This window comes from Podarcis gaigeae (genome assembly GCF_964106915.1).
Source record: "Podarcis gaigeae genome assembly, chromosome: 12".
Taxonomy (NCBI): Eukaryota; Metazoa; Chordata; class Lepidosauria; order Squamata; family Lacertidae; genus Podarcis; species Podarcis gaigeae.
Window position 1 is genome coordinate 48,799,366 of NC_139688.1, and position 24,762 is coordinate 48,824,127.

Here is a 24,762-nt window from a genome sequence, read left to right on the forward strand (position 1 = left end):
GGCTTCTGGGTGGGCTTGATACAACTCCAAAATCCCAGTCTTTTCTCCCTGCCCAACAGACATTTAGTTAGCCTCTTCCTGTTATAGGAAGAACAATACTGTTAATCAAATTTCAGGGGTTTTTTTGTTTCTAGAATTTAATGTGTTTGTAAAACAAAAATAATGAATGGCAAGAAGAGATCAGTACATATTTGAATGCTTCTGGCTCATGGCCAGTAGGCATCAGATGGAAAACTTGAATTGTGGGCTGCAGATAAAATCTCAGGTGAAGGAGTATGAAAGTATGAGCTTGAAGGGCTTGTTGAAACAAAAAGGTTTCCACAATAGTGGTGAAACAAACCGCAAGGAAGGGGTAATGTGAAATTCTCTTAAATGGGATTTCCTCGGCTAAGGCTCTTCCTCGTCTCCTAACCAATCACTCTTCTGGTGTGTGATACAGAGAAGAGCCTCTCCAGCAGATCTTAAATGGGGTGACTATATAAATACATAGTGTAGATAACTTGTATTTGTCCAAATCCAGGATTTTGCCAAAATGACCTGTAATGTTGAAGCAAGCTCATCGTTAACCATCTCTTGCAGCTGACTTGATGGAGTTGGACATGGCAATGGAACCAGATAGAAAAGCAGCTGTTAGCCACTGGCAGCAACAATCATACCTGGATTCTGGTATCCACTCTGGTGCCACAACAACGGCTCCCTCTCTGAGTGGCAAGGGAAACCCCGAAGAGGAAGATGTTGATACCACCCAAGTTCTATATGAGTGGGAACAGGGATTCTCTCAGTCCTTCACTCAGGAACAGGTTGCTGGTAAGTACAGTCTTATTACCTAAATAACTGCCTACTTCCCTTGTCAGTCAAGTTGTTTAAAAATGCTTGCTCCTGTTCCAGATATTGATGGACAGTATGCTATGACGAGAGCACAGAGGGTGCGTGCTGCCATGTTCCCAGAAACATTGGACGAAGGCATGCAGATCCCTTCAACACAGTTTGATGCTGCTCACCCAACAAATGTGCAACGCCTGGCTGAACCATCCCAGATGTTAAAACATGCTGTGGTTAACTTGATAAACTACCAAGATGATGCAGAACTTGCAACTCGGGCCATCCCAGAACTGACGAAACTCTTGAACGATGAGGACCAGGTAATGTGCATGTAATTATTGGCATGTAAGTAATGAGTCTTTTTCCGTGAGCCCCACAAGGGACACTTTGAGTTGGACTGTGCTGTTTCACATTGAAATTGTGCCCCCAACGTTCATAGTTTTCCTGTGTTGAAAGCGTTTTAGTGATCTTATCATCATAACTTGAAAAGTTCATGAACATCAAAACAAGTAACTCTTTCAAATGCCTTTTGTAGGTGGTGGTGAACAAGGCTGCAGTTATGGTACATCAGTTGTCCAAAAAGGAAGCCTCCCGCCATGCTATAATGCGCTCTCCTCAAATGGTTTCTGCCATTGTGCGTACTATGCAGAATACAAATGATGTGGAAACAGCCCGTTGTACTGCGGGTACACTACACAACCTCTCTCATCACCGTGAAGGCTTGCTGGCAATCTTCAAATCAGGAGGCATTCCTGCTCTTGTTAAGATGCTTGGGTATGTAGATTGTTGACATGACACATCTTTCCAACATCTATCAGCCTTGGACTGGAGCTTTGCTAACCTAAACTTTCTTCATAGTTCTCCTGTGGATTCTGTGCTCTTCTACGCCATTACTACCCTGCACAATCTTCTCTTGCATCAAGAAGGCGCCAAAATGGCTGTTCGTCTAGCTGGTGGTTTGCAGAAAATGGTTGCCTTGCTCAACAAGACAAATGTTAAGTTTTTGGCCATCACAACGGACTGCCTGCAAATTCTTGCATATGGCAACCAAGAAAGCAAGGTAACTATCAAAACATTTTAAAGTGTTTTGAGTATGCAAAAGACAAATAGTACTGTATTTACTCAAATGTAACACGTACCCTTTTCGGCCAAATCACGTTGCAAAAATTAGGGTGCGCATTAGATTAGATGGTGCATTAGATTTGCGTAAATGTGGTAGTCTGGCAGCTCAGAAACACAAGCAGTAAACAGAGGAAGAAACACCTTCCATAGTTCTTTTAGTGATCAAGACTATGCAGGCAGGGAATGACACAAATGTCAAAAGAGCCCACATGGCATAGTGGTTAGTGTTGGGCTGGGGAAACCCAGGCTCAAATTGCCACTCAGCCATCAAAAGCCCACTTGGTGACTTGCTGCATCTTCCAAGGGTCTTCTTTGTGGGGCACCCGCAAGCTTTTACTGTTTGATGTGTTGTTCTTTCGTATTTCTTTAATTTTAGCTGCCCCTTTCCATGGATTTTTAAATTAAATTTATTGCAAGGTTGGTTGTCCCTCACTTTGGTATCTATATAGATGAAAGGCAGGTTATAAATATTTTAAATAGAGTTACTAGGAGGAAAGGTAGGATATAAATGAAATGATTAATTACTGCTTTATTTTTTTTAAAAAAACTTGCAGCTTATCATTCTGGCCAGTGGTGGACCCCAGGCTTTAGTAAACATAATGAGGACCTACACCTATGAGAAACTACTGTGGACCACAAGTAGAGTGCTAAAGGTGCTGTCAGTCTGCTCTAGTAACAAACCGGCAATTGTAGAGGCTGGTAAGTATCTCTTTTATGGCAACGCTATGTTGCCTCTGTGCCAAAGCTTATGGATATGGGAGGTGTTTCAAACTGATTGGTATGCTTCGGGTTTAGAAAATTATTGCTAGATAGTACTTTTAAGTAAAGTGCTGCATAGAAGTAAAACAAAAGTTAGATGATGCCATGCCACTTTAAAATGGCTTTCATTTCCCAATTACTGTATAATTAGAGACCTCATGACTTTCTAAACTGGTGGATGGGTTAAAGTGTCTGAATCCTGAAGAGGTAATAAAATTAGAAGTACACTGTGATTCTGGCCACATGTGTGTGTGGGGGGGGAGAGAGAGAGAGAGAATGTGTCCTCATTCAGTGGCTTAAAGCTTAGCTCTGAAATGAAGCATGGTTGTCAGAAGAGTTAGATGGTTTAAAAGCGAGGAAAATTCAGAACAGCAATTGGGCACATGTGTGGTACTTTTAAGTGAAAGACTGAATGTCCCTTATAAAGAACTTGAGGTTGGAAGAAGGATACATGATGATGTGAAACCTAATATACCTAACTGTTCTTTAGGTGGAATGCAGGCTTTGGGACTCCACCTTACAGATCCAAGCCAGCGGCTTGTTCAGAATTGTCTCTGGACTCTTAGAAATCTTTCGGATGCTGCAACAAAGCAGGTAAGGAACAACAACTTAAAAGGTTATCATAAACGCCAAAGCTATAAAGTGTTCCCAAGTGTCAAGCTAGGTTGATAAAAGTCACCATGAATAAACGGAGGAGCACGCATGAGCCTGAACCATGCATGCTCCTTGCAGTAAACCATGGATTGAATGTTGCCTGGCCCCTGAATTATAGAGCCATGAGACTAGTATTGAGGTATAGGGATGCTATGCTGATTAACTCAAGAGAGTGGCATATTGCAACAACCATTTATTAGTGGGGGCATGGAAGAGATGATCTAAGAAATAATGATTTTGTGTCCAGGAGAGGAATTCTTATGACAGACTGAAATGAGTGAGGAATTTGAGGTGCCTGGCTTTCTTCCTCATTTTTACAATGTTTTTACTTAAAATTATATGCTGTCCTTTAATCAAGCATATTCCAGGCTAGTGTAAATTAAAAAATTAAATTCTGCCTATGGATATGTAAATACTTCCCCAGGATTGTTTTAAATCAAATGTGGGAAATATATAGAAACAGATGAAGAGAGATGCTTTCTAATGATCGCACTGCTAATTCAGCCAATGCTCTTGCCTCATCCCATATTTTGGATAAGCTGTTCATGTTTCTGTTTTTCAAAGTGCCAGTTCTACATGTTAAACTCTTAAGGGTTCACTTATCCCCACCTCAATTTTAGCCTTGGAGAGGGTTAGTTACATGCTGATGAGAATGTGGTAGGTGCAGCTGTGCTTTTTATCTGTACCCTTAGCTGGAGAACAAATTGCCATTGGGAAGAATGTTAGTCGCCTCTGGGGAATCATTTCACATTTAGTTGTGGGCTTGATCAAAAGGGCTTTTTAGGCTCCCCATGGTTGTATAAGCAGATGCCACAGGAGGAAGTGCTGCTAGGGTGGATGTACGTTGGTCCTTTTCATTGTTGTGTACTTTGCTGAGAAGCCCTGTTAATCTGCAATCTGCCATCCCTTTAAATTTCCTATCTGGATTAATAAAACCCACAGATAGGAAGGTGAGATAGTAAAAATGGCTCTTACAGAAACTTGGCATTAATAAAGGGCCAGGTACAAAGAAGCTGGTGTTAATGCATGCTGTCTTCTTACAGGAAGGCATGGAGGGTCTACTGGGAACCCTTGTGCAGCTATTAGGGTCAGACGACATCAACGTTGTAACCTGTGCAGCTGGTATCCTGTCTAACCTTACTTGCAACAACTACAAGAATAAAATGATGGTGTGCCAAGTGGGTGGCATCGAGGCTCTTGTGCGTACAGTTCTCCGGGCTGGTGACAGGGAAGATATCACCGAGCCAGCTATCTGTGCTCTCCGTCACCTCACTAGTCGGCACCAAGAAGCTGAGATGGCGCAGAATGCAGTGCGGCTCCATTATGGACTTCCAGTGGTGGTTAAACTCCTGCATCCGCCATCTCACTGGCCTCTTATCAAGGTAACAGAATTCAAAGTATAATCCTGCCTTCGGGGGTGGGAGAAGACGGAGGGAATCCAAAACAATAGTTCCAGTTGGACTTTCAAATGCTGAAGCGAGGTTTTTGAGTGCCTTGCAGGATGTCTTAAACTTTCTAATGGTTTTCGTTGTAATTTCAGGCTACTGTTGGTCTGATCCGCAATCTTGCTCTCTGTCCAGCAAATCATGCTCCATTGCGTGAACAAGGTGCTATTCCAAGACTAGTCCAGCTGCTGGTTAGAGCACATCAAGACACTCAACGCCGTACGTCAATGGGTGGCACACAACAGCAGTTTGTGGTATGTGACTCTTAATGAAGAACTAAGAAATAAGTTATCAGAAATAAGTGCAGCAGGATCTCCTTTGTCTAACCAAAAGCTTCAAATAATGCAACTACTTGTCTTGCTTTTCCTGCTATTGTGTTAAAATACTGTAGGCGGCTTACCGCAGAGGCTGATTCTGTAATGGCAGACAGGAAGAACTTACTGGTAGACGTCTGTAAGTGTTCACTAAACTTATTGCCGTACCTGCTATTCAGGGATACATTATTCCACTGTAAAGGTGGTTTTAACTCTTTTATCTCTGCACTTGCAAAACTTGAGTGCTCACTGAAAAAACACGACAAATATGCCAATGCAGATTAGGTATCAAAGGCATGTTTGATTTGTCAGGATTTCTGTAACTAATACCTGTGTAGTAATTAATCCCTCCCCCCAATGTTTCTTGTGCAGGAGGGCGTTCGTATGGAAGAAATAGTTGAAGGCTGCACCGGAGCCCTTCATATCCTGGCTAGAGATGTCCACAATCGAATTGTAATTAGGGGTCTAAACACCATTCCACTATTTGTGCAGGTAGGTAAAGTTTCTGAGCAAGAAAATACTTGGAAGAGTTGTGATCTTATGGAAGAGTGTGGGAAACAATTTTTAGAAACTGCCCAGTTATTTTCTAGCTGCAGCCTTATCCGAGCACAGTATTGGCAGAGGTTTAGTCAATACACCATATATTTGCATAGAAATAAAGAATTTGGCATTGTGTGCAGAATTTGGCTTCCTGAGACCTTTTTTTTTTAAAGTTGAAAATGTGACAGTATGGTGCCCGAGAGTCTATAAAACTGAGGAGGGTCTTACTACATTCATGCAGTAATGTGCCCACTGCCCGGAAAAATAGGGTCTGGAAATTTACCTTTGCTCACTTTCAGGACCATCAGACTGGCTGTAATTTTCCAGAAAAAAATAAATAATGGAAGGCATCGGGTCCAATTACCGTATTTTTTGCTCTATAAGACTCACTTTTTCCCTCCTAAAAAGTAAGGGGAAATGTGTGTGCGTCTTATGGAGCGAATGCAAGCTGCACAGCTATCCCAGAAGCCAGAACAGCAAGAGGGATTGCTGCTTTCACTGCGCAGCGATGCCTCTTGCTGTTCTGGCTTCTGAGATTCAGAATATTTTTTCCCTTGTTTTCCTCCTCCAAAAACTTGTGCGTCTAGTGGTCTGGTGCGTCTTATAGAGCGAAAAATACGGTAGTTGAGGTGTCAGTGGCCTTGGAACCCAGCTTGTACCAGACAACACACATGCACTGACTTCATGATCTCATCCTCATTAGTGAAAGTTGAATTTCTCAACAGAAAATAGTGTTTGATTACCTAGAGGCCTGCAGGAACCAAACTTTGGTCAAGGCCTAAGGAAGAGAGGTTTTTCTTGACAATGCTTGTAGTTTGTGCTCAAACAACATACCTTATAATGTCTGTCCCGCTTGATGTTTTCCTTCTAGCTGTTGTATTCCCCCATCGAGAACATCCAGAGAGTGGCTGCAGGTGTACTGTGTGAATTGGCTCAGGACAAAGAAGCAGCAGAGGCAATTGAAGCAGAGGGAGCTACAGCACCACTGACGGAACTTCTTCATTCTAGGAATGAGGGTGTGGGTAAGTGGAGGAAGAGAGAATTGGGCTTGGTGGTATTTGGATTCCTCTGCTAAAACTCCCTTCTCCTTGAACAGCGACATACGCAGCTGCAGTGTTGTTTAGGATGTCCGAAGATAAACCACAAGATTATAAGAAACGGCTTTCGGTCGAACTGACGAGCTCCCTCTTCAGGACTGAACCAATGGCTTGGAATGAGGTCAGTCAAACAGCTAGATACACAGCTAACAGTATTCCTTTAATCATGGAGTTGAAGGGGACCCCCAGGGTCATCTAGTTCAACCCCTGCAATCCAAGAATCCTGTCCCTGGGTGGGCTTGAACCACCAACCTCCTGGTTAGAAGCCAGACACGCTGGCCCATGGCACCATATGCCCGTAAACAATAACATTAAGCTTGCTTTTGTAGTGGGTTTTGGAGCAGTTTTCAGATAAAAGCCATTAATTGTGCTCCTAAACTGTTCTGTGGTGTGAGTGAGCCTTTGGATTCCTAAATGCTGTTCAGTGTTGCTAGGTCACTAATGGACGCGGGTGGCACTGTGGGTTAAACCAGAGAGCCCTAGGGCTTGCTGATCAGAAGGTCGGCAGTTCGAATCCTCGCAATGGGGTGAGCTCCCGTTACTTGGTCCCTGCTCCTGCCAACCTAGCAGTTCGAAAGCACGTCAAAGTGCAAGTAGATAAATAGGTACTGCTCCGGCGGGAAGGTAAACAACGTTTCCCTGCGCTGCTCTGCTTTCGCCAGAAGCAGCTTAGTCATGCTGGCCACATGACCAGCTGTACGCTGGTTCCCTCAGCCAATAAAGCAAGATGAGCGCTGCAACCCCAGGGCCGTCCGCAATTGGACCTAATGGTCAGGGGTCACTTTACCTTTTTAAATGTCAAATTTACGGAAACCATATAATGTTCCTATTAAACACCTGATTGTCGCCTACACTAGAAGTCTTCCAATATTAAAGTTTCTATTAATGAGACTATTGCAGAAGAATCAGCCTTGGTATGGCAAATTGGTCTGCTTCATATGTGCTAGCTACATAGAAAAATAGCTGGAGCTGACTGTTGTGTACTTAAATATGCCTGCACTGGTTTGGTTATAACATTAAGTAACTCTTGGAACAAATTCATAGATGGGTGCTTCTGGAATTAATTTCCTGCCTCTGCTGAGAGACTTAATTCTTTGCATATTCCCTACAGACTGCAGATCTGGGACTTGATATTGGTGCCCAAGGAGAACCTCTTGGCTATCGCCCAGATGGTATGTATCAATTGCAGTAAAACCAAATATACTCAGAATGCCTTTAATGAAGAACTGCAAACACATTAAGATGGTAGCATCTTAACTGAACCTTCGTTATTTGTGCTGTTCCGTGGAACAATGCCACTCAAAACACGTGTTGAGCAGCCTCTGTGTGAGAGCACCTTACCAAGTCATTCTAGATTAATTGCCTCATATTCAGATGCTACGAAAGTTCCCTGACGTAAAGCGTTTTTGTATATAAAAATGTGCCAGTTGTGTAAATATAGACACATCTGTTTTATGGGTAGGTAAAAGCAAGCTATAAGCGTTGTAGTTGCACATTTAAAAGTCTGCATTTCAGTTGTGTGCATTGTAATAGTATTGCTGTTCTGGGTTTTCAGCAGTATGCAGACTAATGGCTTGGCTGGAACTTGCTTTATGCTTCTGACAGTAGCATGCTAATGACTTGCCATTTTGTCCATACAACTTCCAGGCTAGAAAATGTGACTTCAGTGTGGCTGGGTTAGGGAATCTCACCCACTGATGTTTGAAGCTTCTGGTGCGCCTAACATGTTAACATGCTTTCCCCCCCCCTTCTCCCCTCTGCCATCCTTAACTTTCTTAGATCCTAGCTACCGTTCTTTCCACTCTGGAGGATACGGTCAGGATGCCTTGGGTATGGACCCAATGATGGAACATGACATGGGGGGCCACCACCCTGGTGCTGACTACCCAGTTGATGGGCTGCCAGATCTAGGACATGCCCAGGACCTTATGGATGGGCTGCCTCCAGGTGACAGTAATCAGTTGGCCTGGTTCGATACTGACCTGTAAATCGTCCTTTAGGTAAGAAGCTCCACCTACCTACCAATCTGAGAATTTGGCTGGCAGGGAGGGAACGGCTTTGGGTTGGTTCGTGTTGGTCACAGACGCGCGTTTCAAAATTGCAGTGTCTGCTTTCAACCTGACTCATGATTACGGTCTGTCAGAGTGATTTACTTAGGTGTGTCATGATGCAGTTCTAACCTGAGTAACCATTCCTGTTCTTTAACCCTGATTTATTTTTTTTCCCTCCTACACAGCTGTATTGTCTGAATGATCTTGCATTGTGATTGGCCTGTAGAGTTGCTGAGAGGGCTCGAGGGGTGGGCTAGTATCTCAGAAAGTGCCTGACACACTAACCAAGCTGAGTTTCCTATGGGAACAACTGAAGTAAACTTTTTGTTCTGGTCCTTTTGGTCGAGGAGTAACAAATGGATTTGGAGAGTGACTCACGAAACGAAGAATGCACAAGAATGAATATCACAAGATGGAATTTATCAAACTCTAGCCTTGCTTGTTTAAAACTTTTTTTAATTTTTAAATCTCTTGTAATGGTACTGACCTTGCTTGCTTTTAAAGTAGTTTTCTTTTTTGCAGTAACTGTAGGGTTTCTAAGTCTCTGTGTTTTTAAGTTATAGTGAACCTGCTACAGCAATTTCTGATTTTTAAGGATCGAGTAATGGTGTAGAACACTAATTCATAATCACTCTAATCGTATTCTGAAAAGTGTAACATTGTGTAGCCTTTTTGTATAAAAATTAGACAAATAGAAATGGTCCAATTAGTTTCCTTTTTAATATGCTTAAAATAAGCAGGTGGATCTATTTCATGTTTTTGATCAAAAACTTATCTGGAGATGTCTGGGTAGGGGCCAGTAAGAACTGTTGTATGGAACCTTGTATTGGACAGTTTACCAGTTGCCTTTTATCCAAAGTTATTGTAGCCTGCTGTGATACAGATGCTTCATGAGAACAGTTATACAAATGGTTCAAAATTAAAGTAAACTTTTAAATTCACTTTGCTGTGTTATTTCAGTTATTCTCTATGAACGAAATTTGGTAAAATGCAAAATGGTAGTGTGGCTAACTGCCAGAGTATTTATGCCCTAATTTCCATGTAATGCCATTTGCAGTGCAATCCTATGCCCTGGTAAATACCACGTGCTCAAAGGGTTTTTACTCCCTACTAAGTTTGTCCAGGATTATAGATGCATGACAGGATCTTAACATTTCTAATCTCAGATAAAATGTAACTGAGAAGGTTTATAGATGCAGAAAGGTATTGGTAGAATTATAAAAAGCAACATTTCAGAAATTGCCACTTTGAAGAACTATTGGGGTTGGCCATATTCTTCTTTGAATATTATTCCTGGTTTGTTACAAAATCCAGAAAACATCTAATACAGGTATCTATGGCAAGAGATACAGAGAAGTGTCTTGTGATAGGTGCCTTAGGCAACTTCCGATTTTTAAAGGTCAAAAATAGCATATTGCATTCACTTTGTAACCAGTGAGTCTCTATAATGTTTCCTTACGTGCTGGCGAATTGGGAAACATCTCTCATTAATTTCATATATAGAGACTGGGATAACATACCTACTTAAAAGGCCTTCAGGAGGTGTGCCAAAAGGTCAGTAGACAGCGCCTATCTGATAAGTAACAAGCCACTCACCCACAGTTCCTCCCATCTTGAGCATAAGTTTCCTGGGGGAAAAAGAGCTTTTAAATTGACTTGTGTTTGAGCAAAGATCATTGTGTAACATTACTAATGGAAACACATGCAAATTTAAAATTATACAGGATTTGGCTTAACTGGTAGTGATTGTACATTGATGCTGCCAGGATATCTGTTGGCTGCCTATTACTGTATTACCAACACACCATTAACTTGCTTCATTTTCTAAATGGCTTGATTAAACAGTTGAAGCTAAGGGGAGATGTGTAGGCAGCAGGACTCCTAGGTAAGCAGTTTTTTAAAAGCTGTACCCATCTTCTAATACTCATAGCGCCCCTCTAGTATGACTAATGAAAACAAAGTTTGGAGCTTGGCAACTGCAGGTGTGCATTATTCCTGTTCCTCCCCCACTTGCAATAGTCCGTTATATTTGGAACAGAAAAGACACAAGACTCTCTTCAACAATCTCATATTTTGTGCTTTCAGCAGAAAGGTAGGAGAGCTAACACTGTTGTCTATGTGAGCATTTGGTGAGAAAAGATGGTTCTGCAATTAATGGGGCTCATTATATTACACACATAAAACGGGTGGGTTTTTAAATATTTCGGTTGAACCTAGATATAATTCAGAGCCATGGAAGCTGATTCCAGTTACTCATCACAGCCTTTAGAAAAAAGACAAAAGATAGCGTAAATAAAAATTCTCATTACTATCACTTAAACTATTTCTAAAGCAACAACTGTCTTAGCTGAATGAGCCTTGATAGCATTCAATTTTCTTGAGGATTTCATTTGCCAAGGAAGCAATCACCATGTCAGCGTGGAAGCTAAAAAAGAGAAGAGGGAAAACCAGTTTAGCATCATACAGCAAGAGGAATGACAGAGAACTAAGAGCAGGGTCCATTCCATATACCATCTTGAACCACAGCTGCCACATTATCTGTTAAAAGAAATTTTCCTGCCTTTAAAGAGCCATTGTCCCTCTGCAAAATTGTTTCAGTGCTCTAAAATCAAGCCAGAACGATTTGCTCTTCCTGGTGAACTCATGTAGCATAATAAGCATAATATAGTTACAGCATTTGGCCAAGCAGCCTAGAGTGATTCTTAGGTCAGTTGCAACACAGATTAATTGATAGCTAACCCAGAGAAAGTACAAGGTTCTCGTGGAAGAGAAAAGAGAATTTGGGGTGGATAGGGGGGAGAGTTGAGTGATGAATGTTGGCAGCACCTGAGCAAAGAGGCATAAAATACATGTAGGGAAGCAGGAAAAAAGACAGGATCTGCCTACTGTGCCTCACTTAGCGCTTTTGATACTCATGTGGAAAACTAGCAGAAAATGGATGTAGTAACAATGACAACCCTTCCCCACCCGGACCGAAAATGGGAAAAAAGGCATCAAAAGTGGGATGGAGCTGATGTTTAGGGTAAGGATTAGGAGAAAGCATTGGGTTCCCCATAGGCTTCTTCAGCAGCTCTGCCTGGAAATCATCCCCTAAAATGTAAACATTCAATCAATGTACTTTGTACAAACCTAATATCCACATAATGTAATCTGTGGGCAACTCAGTCAGATGAATGCAGTACAAAAAATAAAATTAGATGATTATTCTTAATGCTGAGATGCAAAACCTGTGGCCCTCCAGTTGTTGCCACAACCCCCACAATGCTTAACCATTGGCAATTGTTGCTGGGACCAGTAGGAATTAAGAGTCCGACAGTTGCCCACCCCCTGACCTACATAATCCACACAAATTATGTAGTTTGAAAATGTGTTGCCAATAACTTGAGTCAATAGAGGAATGCATGTAATAGAGGAATGCAGGCAAATGGCTTAGCTGAAAAGGCAAGTCGACTTAGATCAAAGTTGGGGTGCTGCCTGCTTTTTAGATGCACGGTCTTCAGGCATAAGCAGTAATCAAACCATACTTGCATAACATTTTTAAAAACGGCAAGAGGCTATTTAATTAACACCTCTAGAGCACAGGTGAAGGGCACTATAAAAAAACAAGGGAAGAGACTACAACCCAATGAAGTACATGCATGTACATGCGGGGGGGGGGGGGGACAAGGCAGAAGGTAAAAAAGGTACCAAAAGCACTTCAAAAAGATATTTCTACAGAGAAAAAGAACTGCCTATCTGCAGTAGAGACAGGCCAGCTCTGGAGGGGGGGCAAGAAGACTTGAAAGAGCCCTGCTTATCTAAACCAAAGAGGTTTTGCTTCATAAGGGCTTGATACAGAATCCTAAAAAGCCAATGCTCATTGGAATTAAGTGCTCTTTGAAAAAAAATTATTGGCTACTTAGCCACAAGAGAAACTAGAATTACTAGTCATGGGGAAGCACAGCCTATCGGGAGGTGCAGCGCCACACGTCTTGCTAGTTTTGTGTACCAGATGAGCAATGCAACGGGGAATGACTCAAACTGGTGTTGTGCCCAAGGCTGCCAAGAAATTCATGACAAAGCAGAGATTTTCTTTAATCAATGTATTAAATCTATATCCCACCCTAAGGCAAACACAGTGGGTAATATGCTTTAAAGACTTGTAGAAACTATAAAGATGTTTTTAATAATGAGGTGCAGTAAACCGAGATTCTCATTTTACAGACAGGAAACTGGGGCAAAGAGAATGTGACAGGCCTAAGTCATGACTCCACTAAGATCTGAGCACATGTCCACTGCCAATACCCAGTTAACGGCCATTTCTCTGAAAATCGAGAGTAAACATTTTGTTGAAACTAAGGGAAATGAGATATATACATAACCACAATTAGGTTATTAGGGTTAGGGATTAGGGATGGAGGAGGAATCAATCTGAAACAGCTTCTGTCCAAGCCACTTCCTGTTTCCTCCCCACAAATGGGCAACAATTCTATATTACAAAAATAGATACAGTACGGATAAAAGAGTCAAGGCCCACGTGTTAGTATAGCACAATTTCAGAAGTATTAGTACAAATATTTGCATGGAGGTTTTCAGATAATATCTCAAATTAGAGCCCACGCACTTAATCTTCTGGAATATGTCATTCAGCTGGATCCTACGGCAACGACCCCGGCAGAACCAGACTTAGGCGTCCTCCCACAAGGAAGGGAACATTTAGCTCAGCCAAGCAGGCGCCAGGACTTGGCTCCTGCTCTACTGTGGGCTCAGCAGCTGCCATGCCTTACTGCAGTAACAGTGGCTGGCAGTAACTACTGTGGCAAAGAGTGGCTGGCTTAACTAGCAGCAATCCTAAAAGCAAGCACTGGTGGTTGGCGGTTGTGTGCTGCCATGGGGAGTTAGGATTTAGCTGCTGTGGAATAAGACGCTGCTTGCATTAGCAGATCTGGATGACTGGGAACTATCAGTGGACATCCAGGTCTTCACATATTTACTTTGCAAGAAGACACACCATTCTGTGTACCTCAAAGGATTTAAAGACCCCCTACTGCCATTTGTCTCAAAGAAGGCACAGGCAGCATGCAGCACTCTCAGACTAGTACGGGGATGTGCGGTGCAATGTTGGAAGGGAAAGAAAGGAAAGGAAATGGGCCACATAGCTCTGGTCTGCCACATCAGAGGATCCAAAGAAAAGTAGCTGAGAGAGAAAGCTAGAAAGCTTTGAATGAAAGGAATTTTGATGGTAGTATTGTGTAGGAGGGGGTGGGCTGGTAATACAAGAAGCTTGTAGTGCGGGAGGTGATTGCAGACAAATGAAAGGGGAGGAATGTACACACAGCCTGGAAATTCCAGGAAGCCTAAGGGGAACTCACCTGGCAGTCTGGGCCAATCTTTCTAGTGTGCGAACAAGCATTTCTCCATCATTCTTCAGGCTTTCAGAGTGCTTCTCATTTGAAGTTATCTGCAATCAAAAGAACAGCTATCAAAGGTTTAGAAAGACATTCTTCTCTGTCAGGTGCGGAGGAGAAACAACTTAGTTAAGTGGAACTCAGGATTAACAAGCCAAACAGCCAATTATCCTGGCACAATGGAAGAACAAGCTTCTTCCTATTGCTCCACCACAGTCAAAGAAGCCATAGAATTCTCTGCCTCTTTGCAGAGTTGCTGCTCTGCCCACAGCTGAACTAGCAATGTTACTGGGAAGAACAATATGACAGGAGAAGTCAAACCTTAAATTCTTGTATGTCTCCAGGGCTAGATAAAGGTGGTTGGAGACCGGATGCAATTCCCAAAACAATAGCAACACAACATTTGCATATTGGTGGTGGTGGTGATGATAATAATAAATAGTGGTTGTTGTTAGCATCTGTCTGTCTCAAGAGACAATGGAGTGTGACTCCAGTCAAACCACTGCATTAGCAGCACCAAAGTGACCTCCTTGGGCACAAACATGGGCAGTGTGTCTGGTGGTCTTGGGCTGCCCAGAAGAAAATAACCCCCCTCTGCCTCGCTGATGTGGTCCAAAGGAAAGCAGAGATGTTGGGCACCAGCTTGGCTGCAGGATTTGCCGAAAGGAGGCATGCAAGGAAACAATCCAACCATCTTAGGGACAATTTATGTAGTGTTTTGGACGCAGGTGGCGCTGTGGGTTAAAGCCTCAGCGCCTAGGACTTGCCGATCGAAAGGTCGGCGGTTCGAATCCCTGCGGCGGGGTGCGCTCCCGCTGCTCGGTCCCAGCGCCTGCCAACCTAGCAGTTCGAAAGCACCTCCGGGTGCAAGTAGATAAATAGGGACCGCTTACCAGCGGGAAGGTAAACGGCGTTTCCGTGTGCGGCTCTGGCTCGCCAGAGCAGCGATGTCACGCTGGCCACGTGACCCGGAAGTGTCTCCGGACAGCGCTGGCTCCTGGCCTCTTGAGTGAGATGGGCGCACAACCCCAGAGTCTGTCAAGACTGGCCCGTACGGGCAGGGGTACCTTTACCTTTTAGTGTTTACCTTGTAGTGTTTACGCCTTAGCCTTTTCTTTTCCTGAAGATACCCTGCAAGGAAGTGGAGGTTTCAAGATGTGCTACTTTCCCTAGTTGATGAGCCCCACCTGCCCTTAAATAATAATAATAATAATAATAATAATAATAATAATAATTATTATTATTATTATTATTATTATTATTATTATTATTATTATTTCTATCCTGCCTTTTTCCTGCCTTGTTACAACATACAACAGCTTGCATTAATTATCCTCTATTTCATAAAAGTGACCCAAAGCAACTTATAAAAATAGGGTCCCCCTTCCCCCAACCTCAGAAAGGAAAACACAAATAACGTACTACAGAATCACTTGTGGTATCTTAAAGACTAATAAATTTACTTTGATATATGCTTACATGGACTACGAAAAAAGCTTTCAGCCTGTAGAGCTTCACAGCTGAGCAAAACACACACCTCTGCTCCCCCCCCCCCAACTGCTAAATGGAAAGAAAATACTTTGAGCATGTATAGCTTCATATTTTAAACTTGGGGATCACTGCTTTTGCTCACCAGTTCTCAGCCTAACCTACTTCATGTGCCTATTGTGAAGATGCAGAGGAAGGCATGAAATGGCTACAGAAGAGGACTTACTTGTTGCATCCGAGGCATCTCTGTATTACAAAGGGCTGTGCTTTTCTGCCTGTCCGCCTGCAAATTGCTACAGCTCCAGGTAAAGGTAAAGGGACCCCTGACCATTAGGTCCAGTCGTGGCCGACTCTGGGGTTGCGGCGCTCATCTCGCTTTATTGGCCGAGGGAGCCGGCATACAGCTTCCGGGTCATGTGGCCAGCATGACTAAGCCGCTTCTGGCGAACCAGAGCAGCGCACAGAAACACCATTTACCTTCCCACCGGAGCAGTACCTATTTATCTACTTGCACTTTGACATGCTTTTGAACTGCTAGGTTGGCAGGAGCTGGGACCAAGCAACAGGAGCTCACCCCGTCACGGGGATTTGAACCGCCGACCTTCTGATCGGCAAGGCCTAGGCTCTGTGGTTTAACCCACTGCGCCACCCACATCCTTGGAGCTACAGCTCCAAGGCTTCAACAAATCCCCATGTGGCCTAACTGCTGCGTGTTTAAGATGCCTAAGTCCAGGGCTCTTTTTTCAGCTGGAACCCACCAGAACTCAGTTCCGACACCTCTCTGGTGGCTGCCATTGCCATTATAAAAGAGAACAAGGGAGGCGTTCACGGTGAGTTTCGGGAGCTCTTTTTCTAGAAAAATAGCACCAAGTCCCACAGGGGATTGATGCCTGAGAGAAAGTATCTTAGTCGTGTCGTCACTGGAGATAGGATACCAGGGATCCCTATAGCCTGGTGTTCAAACTTGTCAAAATGGCCAAGAAAAACCGATGAGAAATTAAACTTCAGGGCACAATTTTGATGGTGGGAAAATGTTAGAAGATGTCAAACGAAACACTGGACTATCACATGATTGCCATCTCATGCCATTAAAATGAATGAGGGATATGCAGAAGCCTCGGCAAGTTGGGACTGGCGATAGCTGACCTGTAAATCTTGTACATCAGTTGCATATTCCTTTTATTTCTTAATATGTTATGTTTTTATATTGTAAACCACCTTGTGATCCTCGGATAAAGGGCAGTATAGAAATTTAATAAATAACTAAAATAAAAATTTGGGTCTACGTTATTAAAGTGTTACAGTGATGTGAGTGTTTCAATGTTCTTAGGAAGCAAATCACATTACCTGAAAGTGTACTTAGCAACTTTCACTGTGATCAATGAACTGACACAAAAGCCAGCCCCTTTCATAGTCCAGAGAAGTTTCCCCAAATTACACTAGCGAGTTGTCAAAAAATGAATAGTATTATTAATGGAAAGCAAACACAAACCCTTCACCTTGAATTAAATTATAACACATAATGGAGCTTCTACATGCATGAAGGTATACTTCTTCCACACAATGCACATCTGTGTAAGTGTATCTACTGCGCACAAATGCTCTCTCAATAGTGCACTTGAATAAGGCATCTAAATCATATGTATGAGTACCCTGTGTGCATTGGAGCTGTTGTGAATACAAGCACAGAATTATGAGAGTTCTTTGAGAGTGTGAACAAGCAAAGAGATACGAGGTGATCCAGATGGCATTGCATACTTAGGTTTTCAGAAGGCTTTTTGACAAAGTGCCATACCAGACACCTGAATAAGCTTAGCACTCATGGAATAAAATGATAGGTCCACTTGTGGATCAGTAATTGGTTAAAAGACAGGAAGCAGAGATCAGGAATAAATAGACAGTTCTGCAGATGTAGAGATGTATAAAATGGAGTCCTTGGTGATTGGTACAGGGACATGTGCTTTTTAATTTATTCATAAATGATCTAGAGTTAGGGTAAGATCAAAGCAGCCAAGTTTGCAGATGATACCAAGTTGCCTGGGAGTTAAAACAAAAAGGGATTGCAAAGAGTTTAAAAGCATCTCTCCAAACTGAATTGATGGGAAGTAAATTGGCAAATGGGGGACGCGGGTGGCGCTGTGGGTAAAAGCCTCAGCGCCTAGGGCTTGCCGATCAAAAGGTCGGCGGTTCGAATCCCCGCGGCGGGGTGCGCTCCCGTTGCTCGGTCCCAGCGCCTGCCAACCTAGCAGTTCGAAAGCACCCTCGGGTGCAAGTAGATAAATAGGGACCGCTTTCTAGCGGGAAGGTAAACGGCGTTTCCGTGTGCAGCTCTGGCTCGCCAGAGCAGCGATGTCACGCTGGCCACGTGACCCGGAAGTGTCTCTGGACAGCACTGGCCCTCGGCCTCTTAAGTGAGATGGGCGCACAACCCCAGAGTCTGGCAAGACTGGCCTGTACGGGCAGGGGTACCTTTACCTTTACCTAAATTGGCAAATGCAATTCGGTGTAAGCAAGTGTAAAGTGACGCATATTGGGACAAAAAAAAAAAAATCATCTAAATGTCACATATACACTAATGAGGTCTGAACTGGCAGTGGCCAGGAGTTATAGTGGATACTCAATGAAGATGTTGACTGTGTGTGGCAGCTGTGAAAAAGGTGAATTCCATGTTAGGGATCATTAGGAAAAGGATTGAAAATAAAACTGATCTCATAATGCCAGCCATTTTACATATCTAGTCACATGGAACACTGCAAACAGGTTTGGTTGCCTCACCTTAGAAAGGATGTTGCAGTGATGGAGAGGGTTCAGGAAAGGGCGACCAAAATGATGAAGAGGATGGAGCGACTCCACCACAAAGAAAGGCTACAACCTTTTGGCCTTTTTAGTTGAGCACAAAGGTGAGTAGGAAGAAACATGGTACAGGTGTAATGTAATGTAAAAGTGATTATAAATGTTTTTCTCCCCCATTCGTAACACTAGAAGAACTCAGGGATATGAAATGAAACTGAATGTTGGAATGTTCAGGACAAAGAAAAGGAAGTCCTGTATACAGCACATACTGTATTTTTTGCTCTATGACTCACTTTTTCCCTCCTAAAAAGTAAGGGGAAATGTGTGTGTGTCTTATGGAGCGAATGCAGGCTGCGCAGCTATCCCAGAAGCCAGAACAGCAAGAGGGATTGCTGCTTTCACTGCGTAGCGATCCCTCTTGCTCTTCTGGCTTCTGAGATTCAGAATTTTTTTTCTTGTTTTCCTCCTCCAAAAACTAGGTGCGTCTTGTGGTCTGGTGCGTCTTATAGAGTGAAAAATACGGTATTTAATGGAAATCATTCCCACAAGAGGTAGTGGCTTCAGAAGAGGATTAGATAAATTCAGGAGAGATAATGTTACCACTGGCTAGTAGCTACAATGGCTAGGTTCTACCTCTACTACCAAAGGCAGTAAACCAGTTTTAATATCAGTTGCTGGAAATCACAGGTGGGGAAAGGGTTGTTGCACTGAGGGCCTGCTTTCGGGCTTCCCATAGACATCTGGTTGGCCAAACTGTGAGAACTGCATGCTGGACTGGGTATGTTATTAAGCAGCCTCTGGGTCTATCTTATGTTCTGCTTGGTTTCCAGATGAAAGCATCTTTTAATTATGTGCCTCAACAAGTATTTCATTTGTGCATATTCTCTTACACTTCATATAAAACTTGTAACATCATTTTACCGGTTCAGCTGGAAAGGATTCTAAGACTTTCCCCTAACTTGTATCAAGTTATTGTTATGAGGAATAAGCACATGTTGAACTCTTTACAATCACTAACTCTTCCCTTAATTAAATACTTAATTAAATCTTGATGTAGCGTGCATTCATTGCAACTGAATAGGAAATCCAAAACAACTTTTCTTTACGAAGCCAATAAAATGCATTGCAGCTTCCTTGGTTAATACAATTAAACAAAGATGAGTTATAAAGAACATCATTGATATGTAAATATCCAAGTTTCTCAAATATAGCATAAATGTGCAGGTGAAACAGCATTTTAGGAAGAAATTACATTTCACATACAATGAAGAAGAAAAAGAAATTCATGAACAGATCTATGCTATTGTTCTTCTAATACGTGTGGAGTCAGGAGGTCTATTTACATGGCAGCTTTTGACTGAGTTAATTATTAGAACAAGATTAAGAAATAGTAATCCATATTTTCTAGTTTAAAAGGGAAGAAGAGGGTCTCTGCTTCTCAAGGTTTATGTGTTCATAGTACTGAATTAGTTCCCTCCCCCATTAGTCACAACTTGCAGTTTTCAATTTACAAGAACTTTCAAAATCAATTAACCTGAAGAATGAATTACTTTAATGCTTTTGAAAGGGCTGGTTTCCTCCTCTCCTGCCCAACTGCAACTTCAATTAAGTTGGAAGTTTGCTGCCTGGTTTGGAAAACTCTTTGCTACTTGCAAGCTGCTACAAAAGATGCAAAACAGGAGCTTTTTCAACAAAGAGCTTATAGTTTTGCTTGGTCCAAATGCAACTGTAGCCCCCCTTTTAACTGCACTTTAGAGCAATTGTGCAACTGAATAACAATGTCATGTGAAATTAGATGGACTTAACTACTCTCAGGGATAATGACCATTACCCACAGACCACTGAAGTCAGATTACACACACATGCAAATGCAGATAGCACATCCATTATTTTACACATTCCTTAGACTTGGCATTTATACCCCGCCCTTTAGCCAAAAAGGCTTTCAAAGCAGCTTTTGTTATTTCTTAATATGGACATCCTAAAAAGCTGAGATAACTTTTCCTTTGAAAATTAAGGCCACTTTCTCAAGCGTTTTCAAAGTCCACACATTTCTGTGATTGTAACATACAAATTCTGATGTGCTCTCTTTTGTATTCTTAACAGGATCACACATTTTTAATGGATCACAGGACATAAGTGAACATACTATCGTTTACTGTGACTGTGTGAATATACAGTGGTACCTGATTTTTCGAGTGTCTAGGGAGCTGAATGTTTCGGTTTTCGAACACTGAAAACCCGGAAGTAATTGCTTCTGTTTTTGAATGCGCCTTGGAAGTTGAACAGCTTCCGCTGTGTGTATTTCAATTTTCGCCATTGACTTTGCTGACCACCCTTTGCACCTTGGTTGTTGAATGGTTCGGAAGTTGAATGGTCTTCCAGAAAGGATTACGTTCGACAACTGAGGTACCACTGTACATACTCCTCGGTCCACAAGTGAAGCAATTTCATCCAGAATGTGGTATAACGTGGAACCTAATTTCTAGTAATAAGGAAGGCAACCATTTTCTTATTAAGCATTTTCGTTTGTCTTTGGATGTAAAGTTAAAGGGACCCCTGACCGTTAGGTCCAGTTGCAGACGACTCTGGGGTTGCGGCGCTCATCTCGCTCTATAGGCTGAGGGAGCCGGCGTACAGCTTCCAGGTCATGTGGCCAGCATGACTAAGCCGCTTCTGGTGAATGAGAGCAGCGCATGGAAACGCCGTTTATCTTCCCACCGGAGCGGTATCTATTTACCTACTTGCACTTTGTGCTTTTGAACTGCTAGGTTGGCAGGAGCTGGGACCAAGCAGTGGGAGCTCACCCCGTCACGGGGATCTGAACCACCAACCTTCTGATCAGCAAGCCCTAGGCTCTGTGATTTAACCCACACTGCCACCTGCATCCAACAAAAAATTTAGAAGGCTTGCACATCCAAAACCATCAAGAAAGTACTCAAACCTACATCAGGCTTCCATTTGCAGATGTAACAAAAGGTCCCAGGTTTAAGTCAAGGCTCAACTTTAACCTATTTTCAAAGCCAGAGTTCAGGAATCATAAAGAAGTGTCTCACAAACATGTCCAAAGTGACTTTCCTTCACTAATGAATATCAGAAACTGAGCCCCCTCCGAACATCTGTCTGTCATGGTCAGGCAGGATATATAATATCAAAGTTTAAAATCAATGTGTGTGGTTTGTGGGCAGGTTTGCACCTCAGTGTGAAGTTCTACCTCCTTGCCTTCAGGAAATACTTCATATGCAACATGCTGTATGGAGAGGCAAAGATACAAATGCCGTCTGTGTATGGCAAGAAGAAAGCGAGTTAGACAAGTTCAGTTGAGACTGTCAGTTGCTGACTCATACAAACAAGCCTGGGCAATGACAATGGGCCATTTAAACCTGAACCATGTACTTAAAAAGCCAGTGTATTCCAGGTGTTCTTTGGCATATATCATTATAGATGTGTATTCTCAGACAGATTATGGAGATTTGTAACATACAGATCTCAACAAAGGTATGTTAGAACAAGCAGATCATCTTCAGCAAGGAAAAGAAAAGAATCAAAGCCTAAATAGAAGAGCTCACATTTCAAACACTGAACTTATTTTCTCTTATTTATGAGAGGACTTATCTTTTTAGGAGTTCAAAGTAATTTGCACTTGTAACTTGGCAAGGCATGCACTGCCTGAAAGCGGCTCCTTCGAAAATCTCCTTTGAGAATTTCATTTGACCTCAGGGTCTTCTGTGTGTTCTTCATTTGGAATGTATTTTATATTGATAGAGGAATAAAAATAAATAAATCACTATACATTAAATAATTCCATATTTTCAGTGGGCTAAATAATCAAAGGTTTGTGATACTTGAGTGTATGCATACATTTATATATACATACATAATGCATAAATACACACACACAGGAACCAGTATGGTGGTGAATTGTGTAAAGCAGGACTGGAGAGACCAGAGCTCAAATTCCCACTCACTGAAGAAGCTTGCTGGGTGATCTTGGGCCAGACACCTTCTCTTAGCCTAACCTATCTCATAGGATTGTAAGACTATGTGAGGATGTGTATCATGTTCATCATTCTGAACACCTTGGAGGAAGGGTGTGAATAAGAAAATGTATCTCCTCTCTTCTCTCTCACAGACACACTATTTAAGAGAAATGTTTTCAGAATGGAAATACCAGAAGTTCACTCTTTTTATAAATGAAAACTCACTCTTTTTCCCTTCAGAGAGAAAATACAATAGCTATTATCCATTCTTGACACACACTAATAGAGAAATTATATTAGAAATGTTCAAGGTTAATACTGTTGATAAGAAATGTTAGTGATACTGTGTATGTTTGCACAAAATATGGGACTGTATGCCTCTTTTAATTATAACTGTGCTTAAAGTATATTAGAATGCAATATTACAATGCATTATACTGTCAATTCCTTACAAAAGAAGCCCAAACTTTGACTTCATCAAAATCTAAAGACTGCTTCACTAGCTTAAAGAATATCAATCCCCAAAGTTCCCAATAAAGGTAAAGGTAAAGGTACCCCTGCCCGTACGGGCCAGTCGTGTCCGACTCTAGGGTTGTGCACTCATCTCACTTAAGAGGCCGGGAGCCAGCGCTGTCCGAAGACACTTCCGGGTCACGTGGCCAGCGTGACGAAGCACCAGCGCAGCACACGGAAACACCGTTTACCTTCCCGCTATAAAGCGGTACCTATTTATCTACTTGCACTTAGGGGTGCTTTCGAACTGCTAGATGGGCAGGAGCTGGGACCGAAAGATGGGAGCTCACCCCGCCACGGGGATTCGAACCGCCGATCATACGATCGGCAAGTCCTAGGCACTGAGGTTTTACCCACAGCGCCACCCACGTCCCATAAAGTTCCCAATATCTTCCTCCAAATAGCATGATTGTGAGCTTTTCCTTTTGGCACCAATCCCAAGACTAGAAACTACTACCAAAGTGTTCCTGATGATGACATTTGTTGAAACAGAGATGGGAGAGGCGAGTGCAACTCTGCTCATTCTCTTTGAGCTCTTTGATTGAAGCATTTCAAATTTGAGCTTCCCAGGAGGTTTCAAAAGCACAGTTCCACATGTGTACCAGAATCAAACCCACAGAGAAGAAAGAGTTGTTTAAGGGTTAAGGCTTCATGTGACAGGCAATGAGGCATTCTAGTGCAACAACTTAGGCAATTATGGCCATAACATCTGATAATATGAGATGCCATGATGTGATAACTGGAAAGTGTTGACTTCTGCAGAATAAATATGCAAGCCACAGATTTGAGAGAGATGAAGAAATGGCTTGATTATGTAAAGAACAGCATTCCCAAAGGCTGTGCAGTTCTGGTTGCCACACCTAAAAAAGCATTATTGCAAAGCTGGAAAAGGTGCAAAAAAAAGGGCTACTAATTTGATCATGAGGCTGGAACAACTCATCCACGTAGAAACTACACAACATTAGAGATTATTAGTTTAGAGAGAAGGTATGTAAGGGGTGTGTGGGTTAAGACAGAGATTATAAAACTATGCATGGCAGGAGGAAAGAAAAGATTTTCTTACTTGATCATAAAATTAGAACCTGATATCATCCGACGAAGCTGCATGTTGGAAGATTCAGGACAGACAAAAAGGGGACACAAAGTACAGTTAAACTATGGTATTTGCTATCACAGGTTGTAAAGATGTCCTCAACTTGTATGGGTTTAAAAGTGGCTTAGAAGATAAGGCTATCAATAGCTGTGTACTACCTCAAAGTATCAGAGGTTTTATTCCTCTGGATATCAGTTGCTAAACAGCACAAGAGGGGAGAGTACTGTTGTACTCAAGATCTGCTTGTGGGGTTCCCACAGCCATCTGGTTGGCATGAGAACCGGATGCTGGACTAGACGGGCTTTTATTCTGAACCAACAGGGCTCTCTTTATATTATTGTCTAAGAACATTATGAAAACATAATGGTCTTCAACAGGATTTTTTAAAATCACTATGTCTCTCCAGCAGTCAGATTTTCAAATATGAATTCAAATATAGCTTACAGTAAAATCATTATGACAGTAGACAGGCAGTAAACAAGAAAACATGGGGGAAGAAGAGGAACAGAACTTGTATCACATCCATAGTCCTTCTAGACTTAGATCGCTTGCATGAAAATGTAAAATATATTTTGTGATATTAGCATTCATCAGTGTGTCATAAAAACCCACAATTTTGATATTTATACACATTCAGACACACAGGAACTTGCCTTATACCAAGTCAAGACATTGGTCTGTCAAGATCAGCACTGGTATCAGTT

The 24,762-nt window shown here is 42.3% G+C and overlaps 2 protein-coding genes across 15 annotated transcripts in view; one reads left to right on the forward strand and one right to left on the reverse strand.

Moving 5' to 3' along the window:
* The window catches only part of CTNNB1 (catenin beta 1), a 27,915-nt gene extending 18,170 nt beyond the window's left edge, over nt 1-9,745 (forward strand). For 8 of the 10 annotated variants that reach the window (XM_083705788.1, XM_083705785.1, XM_083705787.1 and 5 more), the window contains 14 exons: nt 580-807; nt 889-1,142; nt 1,358-1,596; nt 1,681-1,882; nt 2,499-2,643; nt 3,194-3,297; nt 4,401-4,739; nt 4,898-5,056; nt 5,489-5,608; nt 6,528-6,678; nt 6,753-6,874; nt 7,865-7,925; nt 8,533-8,753; nt 8,990-9,745. In XM_083705788.1, the coding sequence (XP_083561914.1) occupies nt 580-807; nt 889-1,142; nt 1,358-1,596; nt 1,681-1,882; nt 2,499-2,643; nt 3,194-3,297; nt 4,401-4,739; nt 4,898-5,056; nt 5,489-5,608; nt 6,528-6,678; nt 6,753-6,874; nt 7,865-7,925; nt 8,533-8,741 (2,333 nt within the window). In that variant the 3' untranslated portion in view covers nt 8,742-8,753; nt 8,990-9,745. The remainder of the gene's footprint in view (nt 1-579; nt 808-888; nt 1,143-1,357; nt 1,597-1,680; nt 1,883-2,498; nt 2,644-3,193; nt 3,298-4,400; nt 4,740-4,897; nt 5,057-5,488; nt 5,609-6,527; nt 6,679-6,752; nt 6,875-7,864; nt 7,926-8,532; nt 8,754-8,989) is intronic. The other 2 variants (XM_083705794.1, XM_083705786.1) reach the window with 1 other exon arrangement.
* The window catches only part of ULK4 (unc-51 like kinase 4), a 170,360-nt gene continuing 155,103 nt past the window's right edge, over nt 9,506-24,762 (reverse strand). For all 5 annotated transcript variants that reach the window (XM_083705570.1, XM_083705572.1, XM_083705569.1 and 2 more), the window contains exons 36-37: nt 14,156-14,244; nt 9,506-11,229 (exon numbers count right to left, since the gene is read on the reverse strand). In XM_083705570.1, coding sequence (XP_083561696.1) covers nt 11,148-11,229; nt 14,156-14,244 — 171 coding nt within the window. In that variant the 3' untranslated portion in view covers nt 9,506-11,147. The remainder of the gene's footprint in view (nt 11,230-14,155; nt 14,245-24,762) is intronic.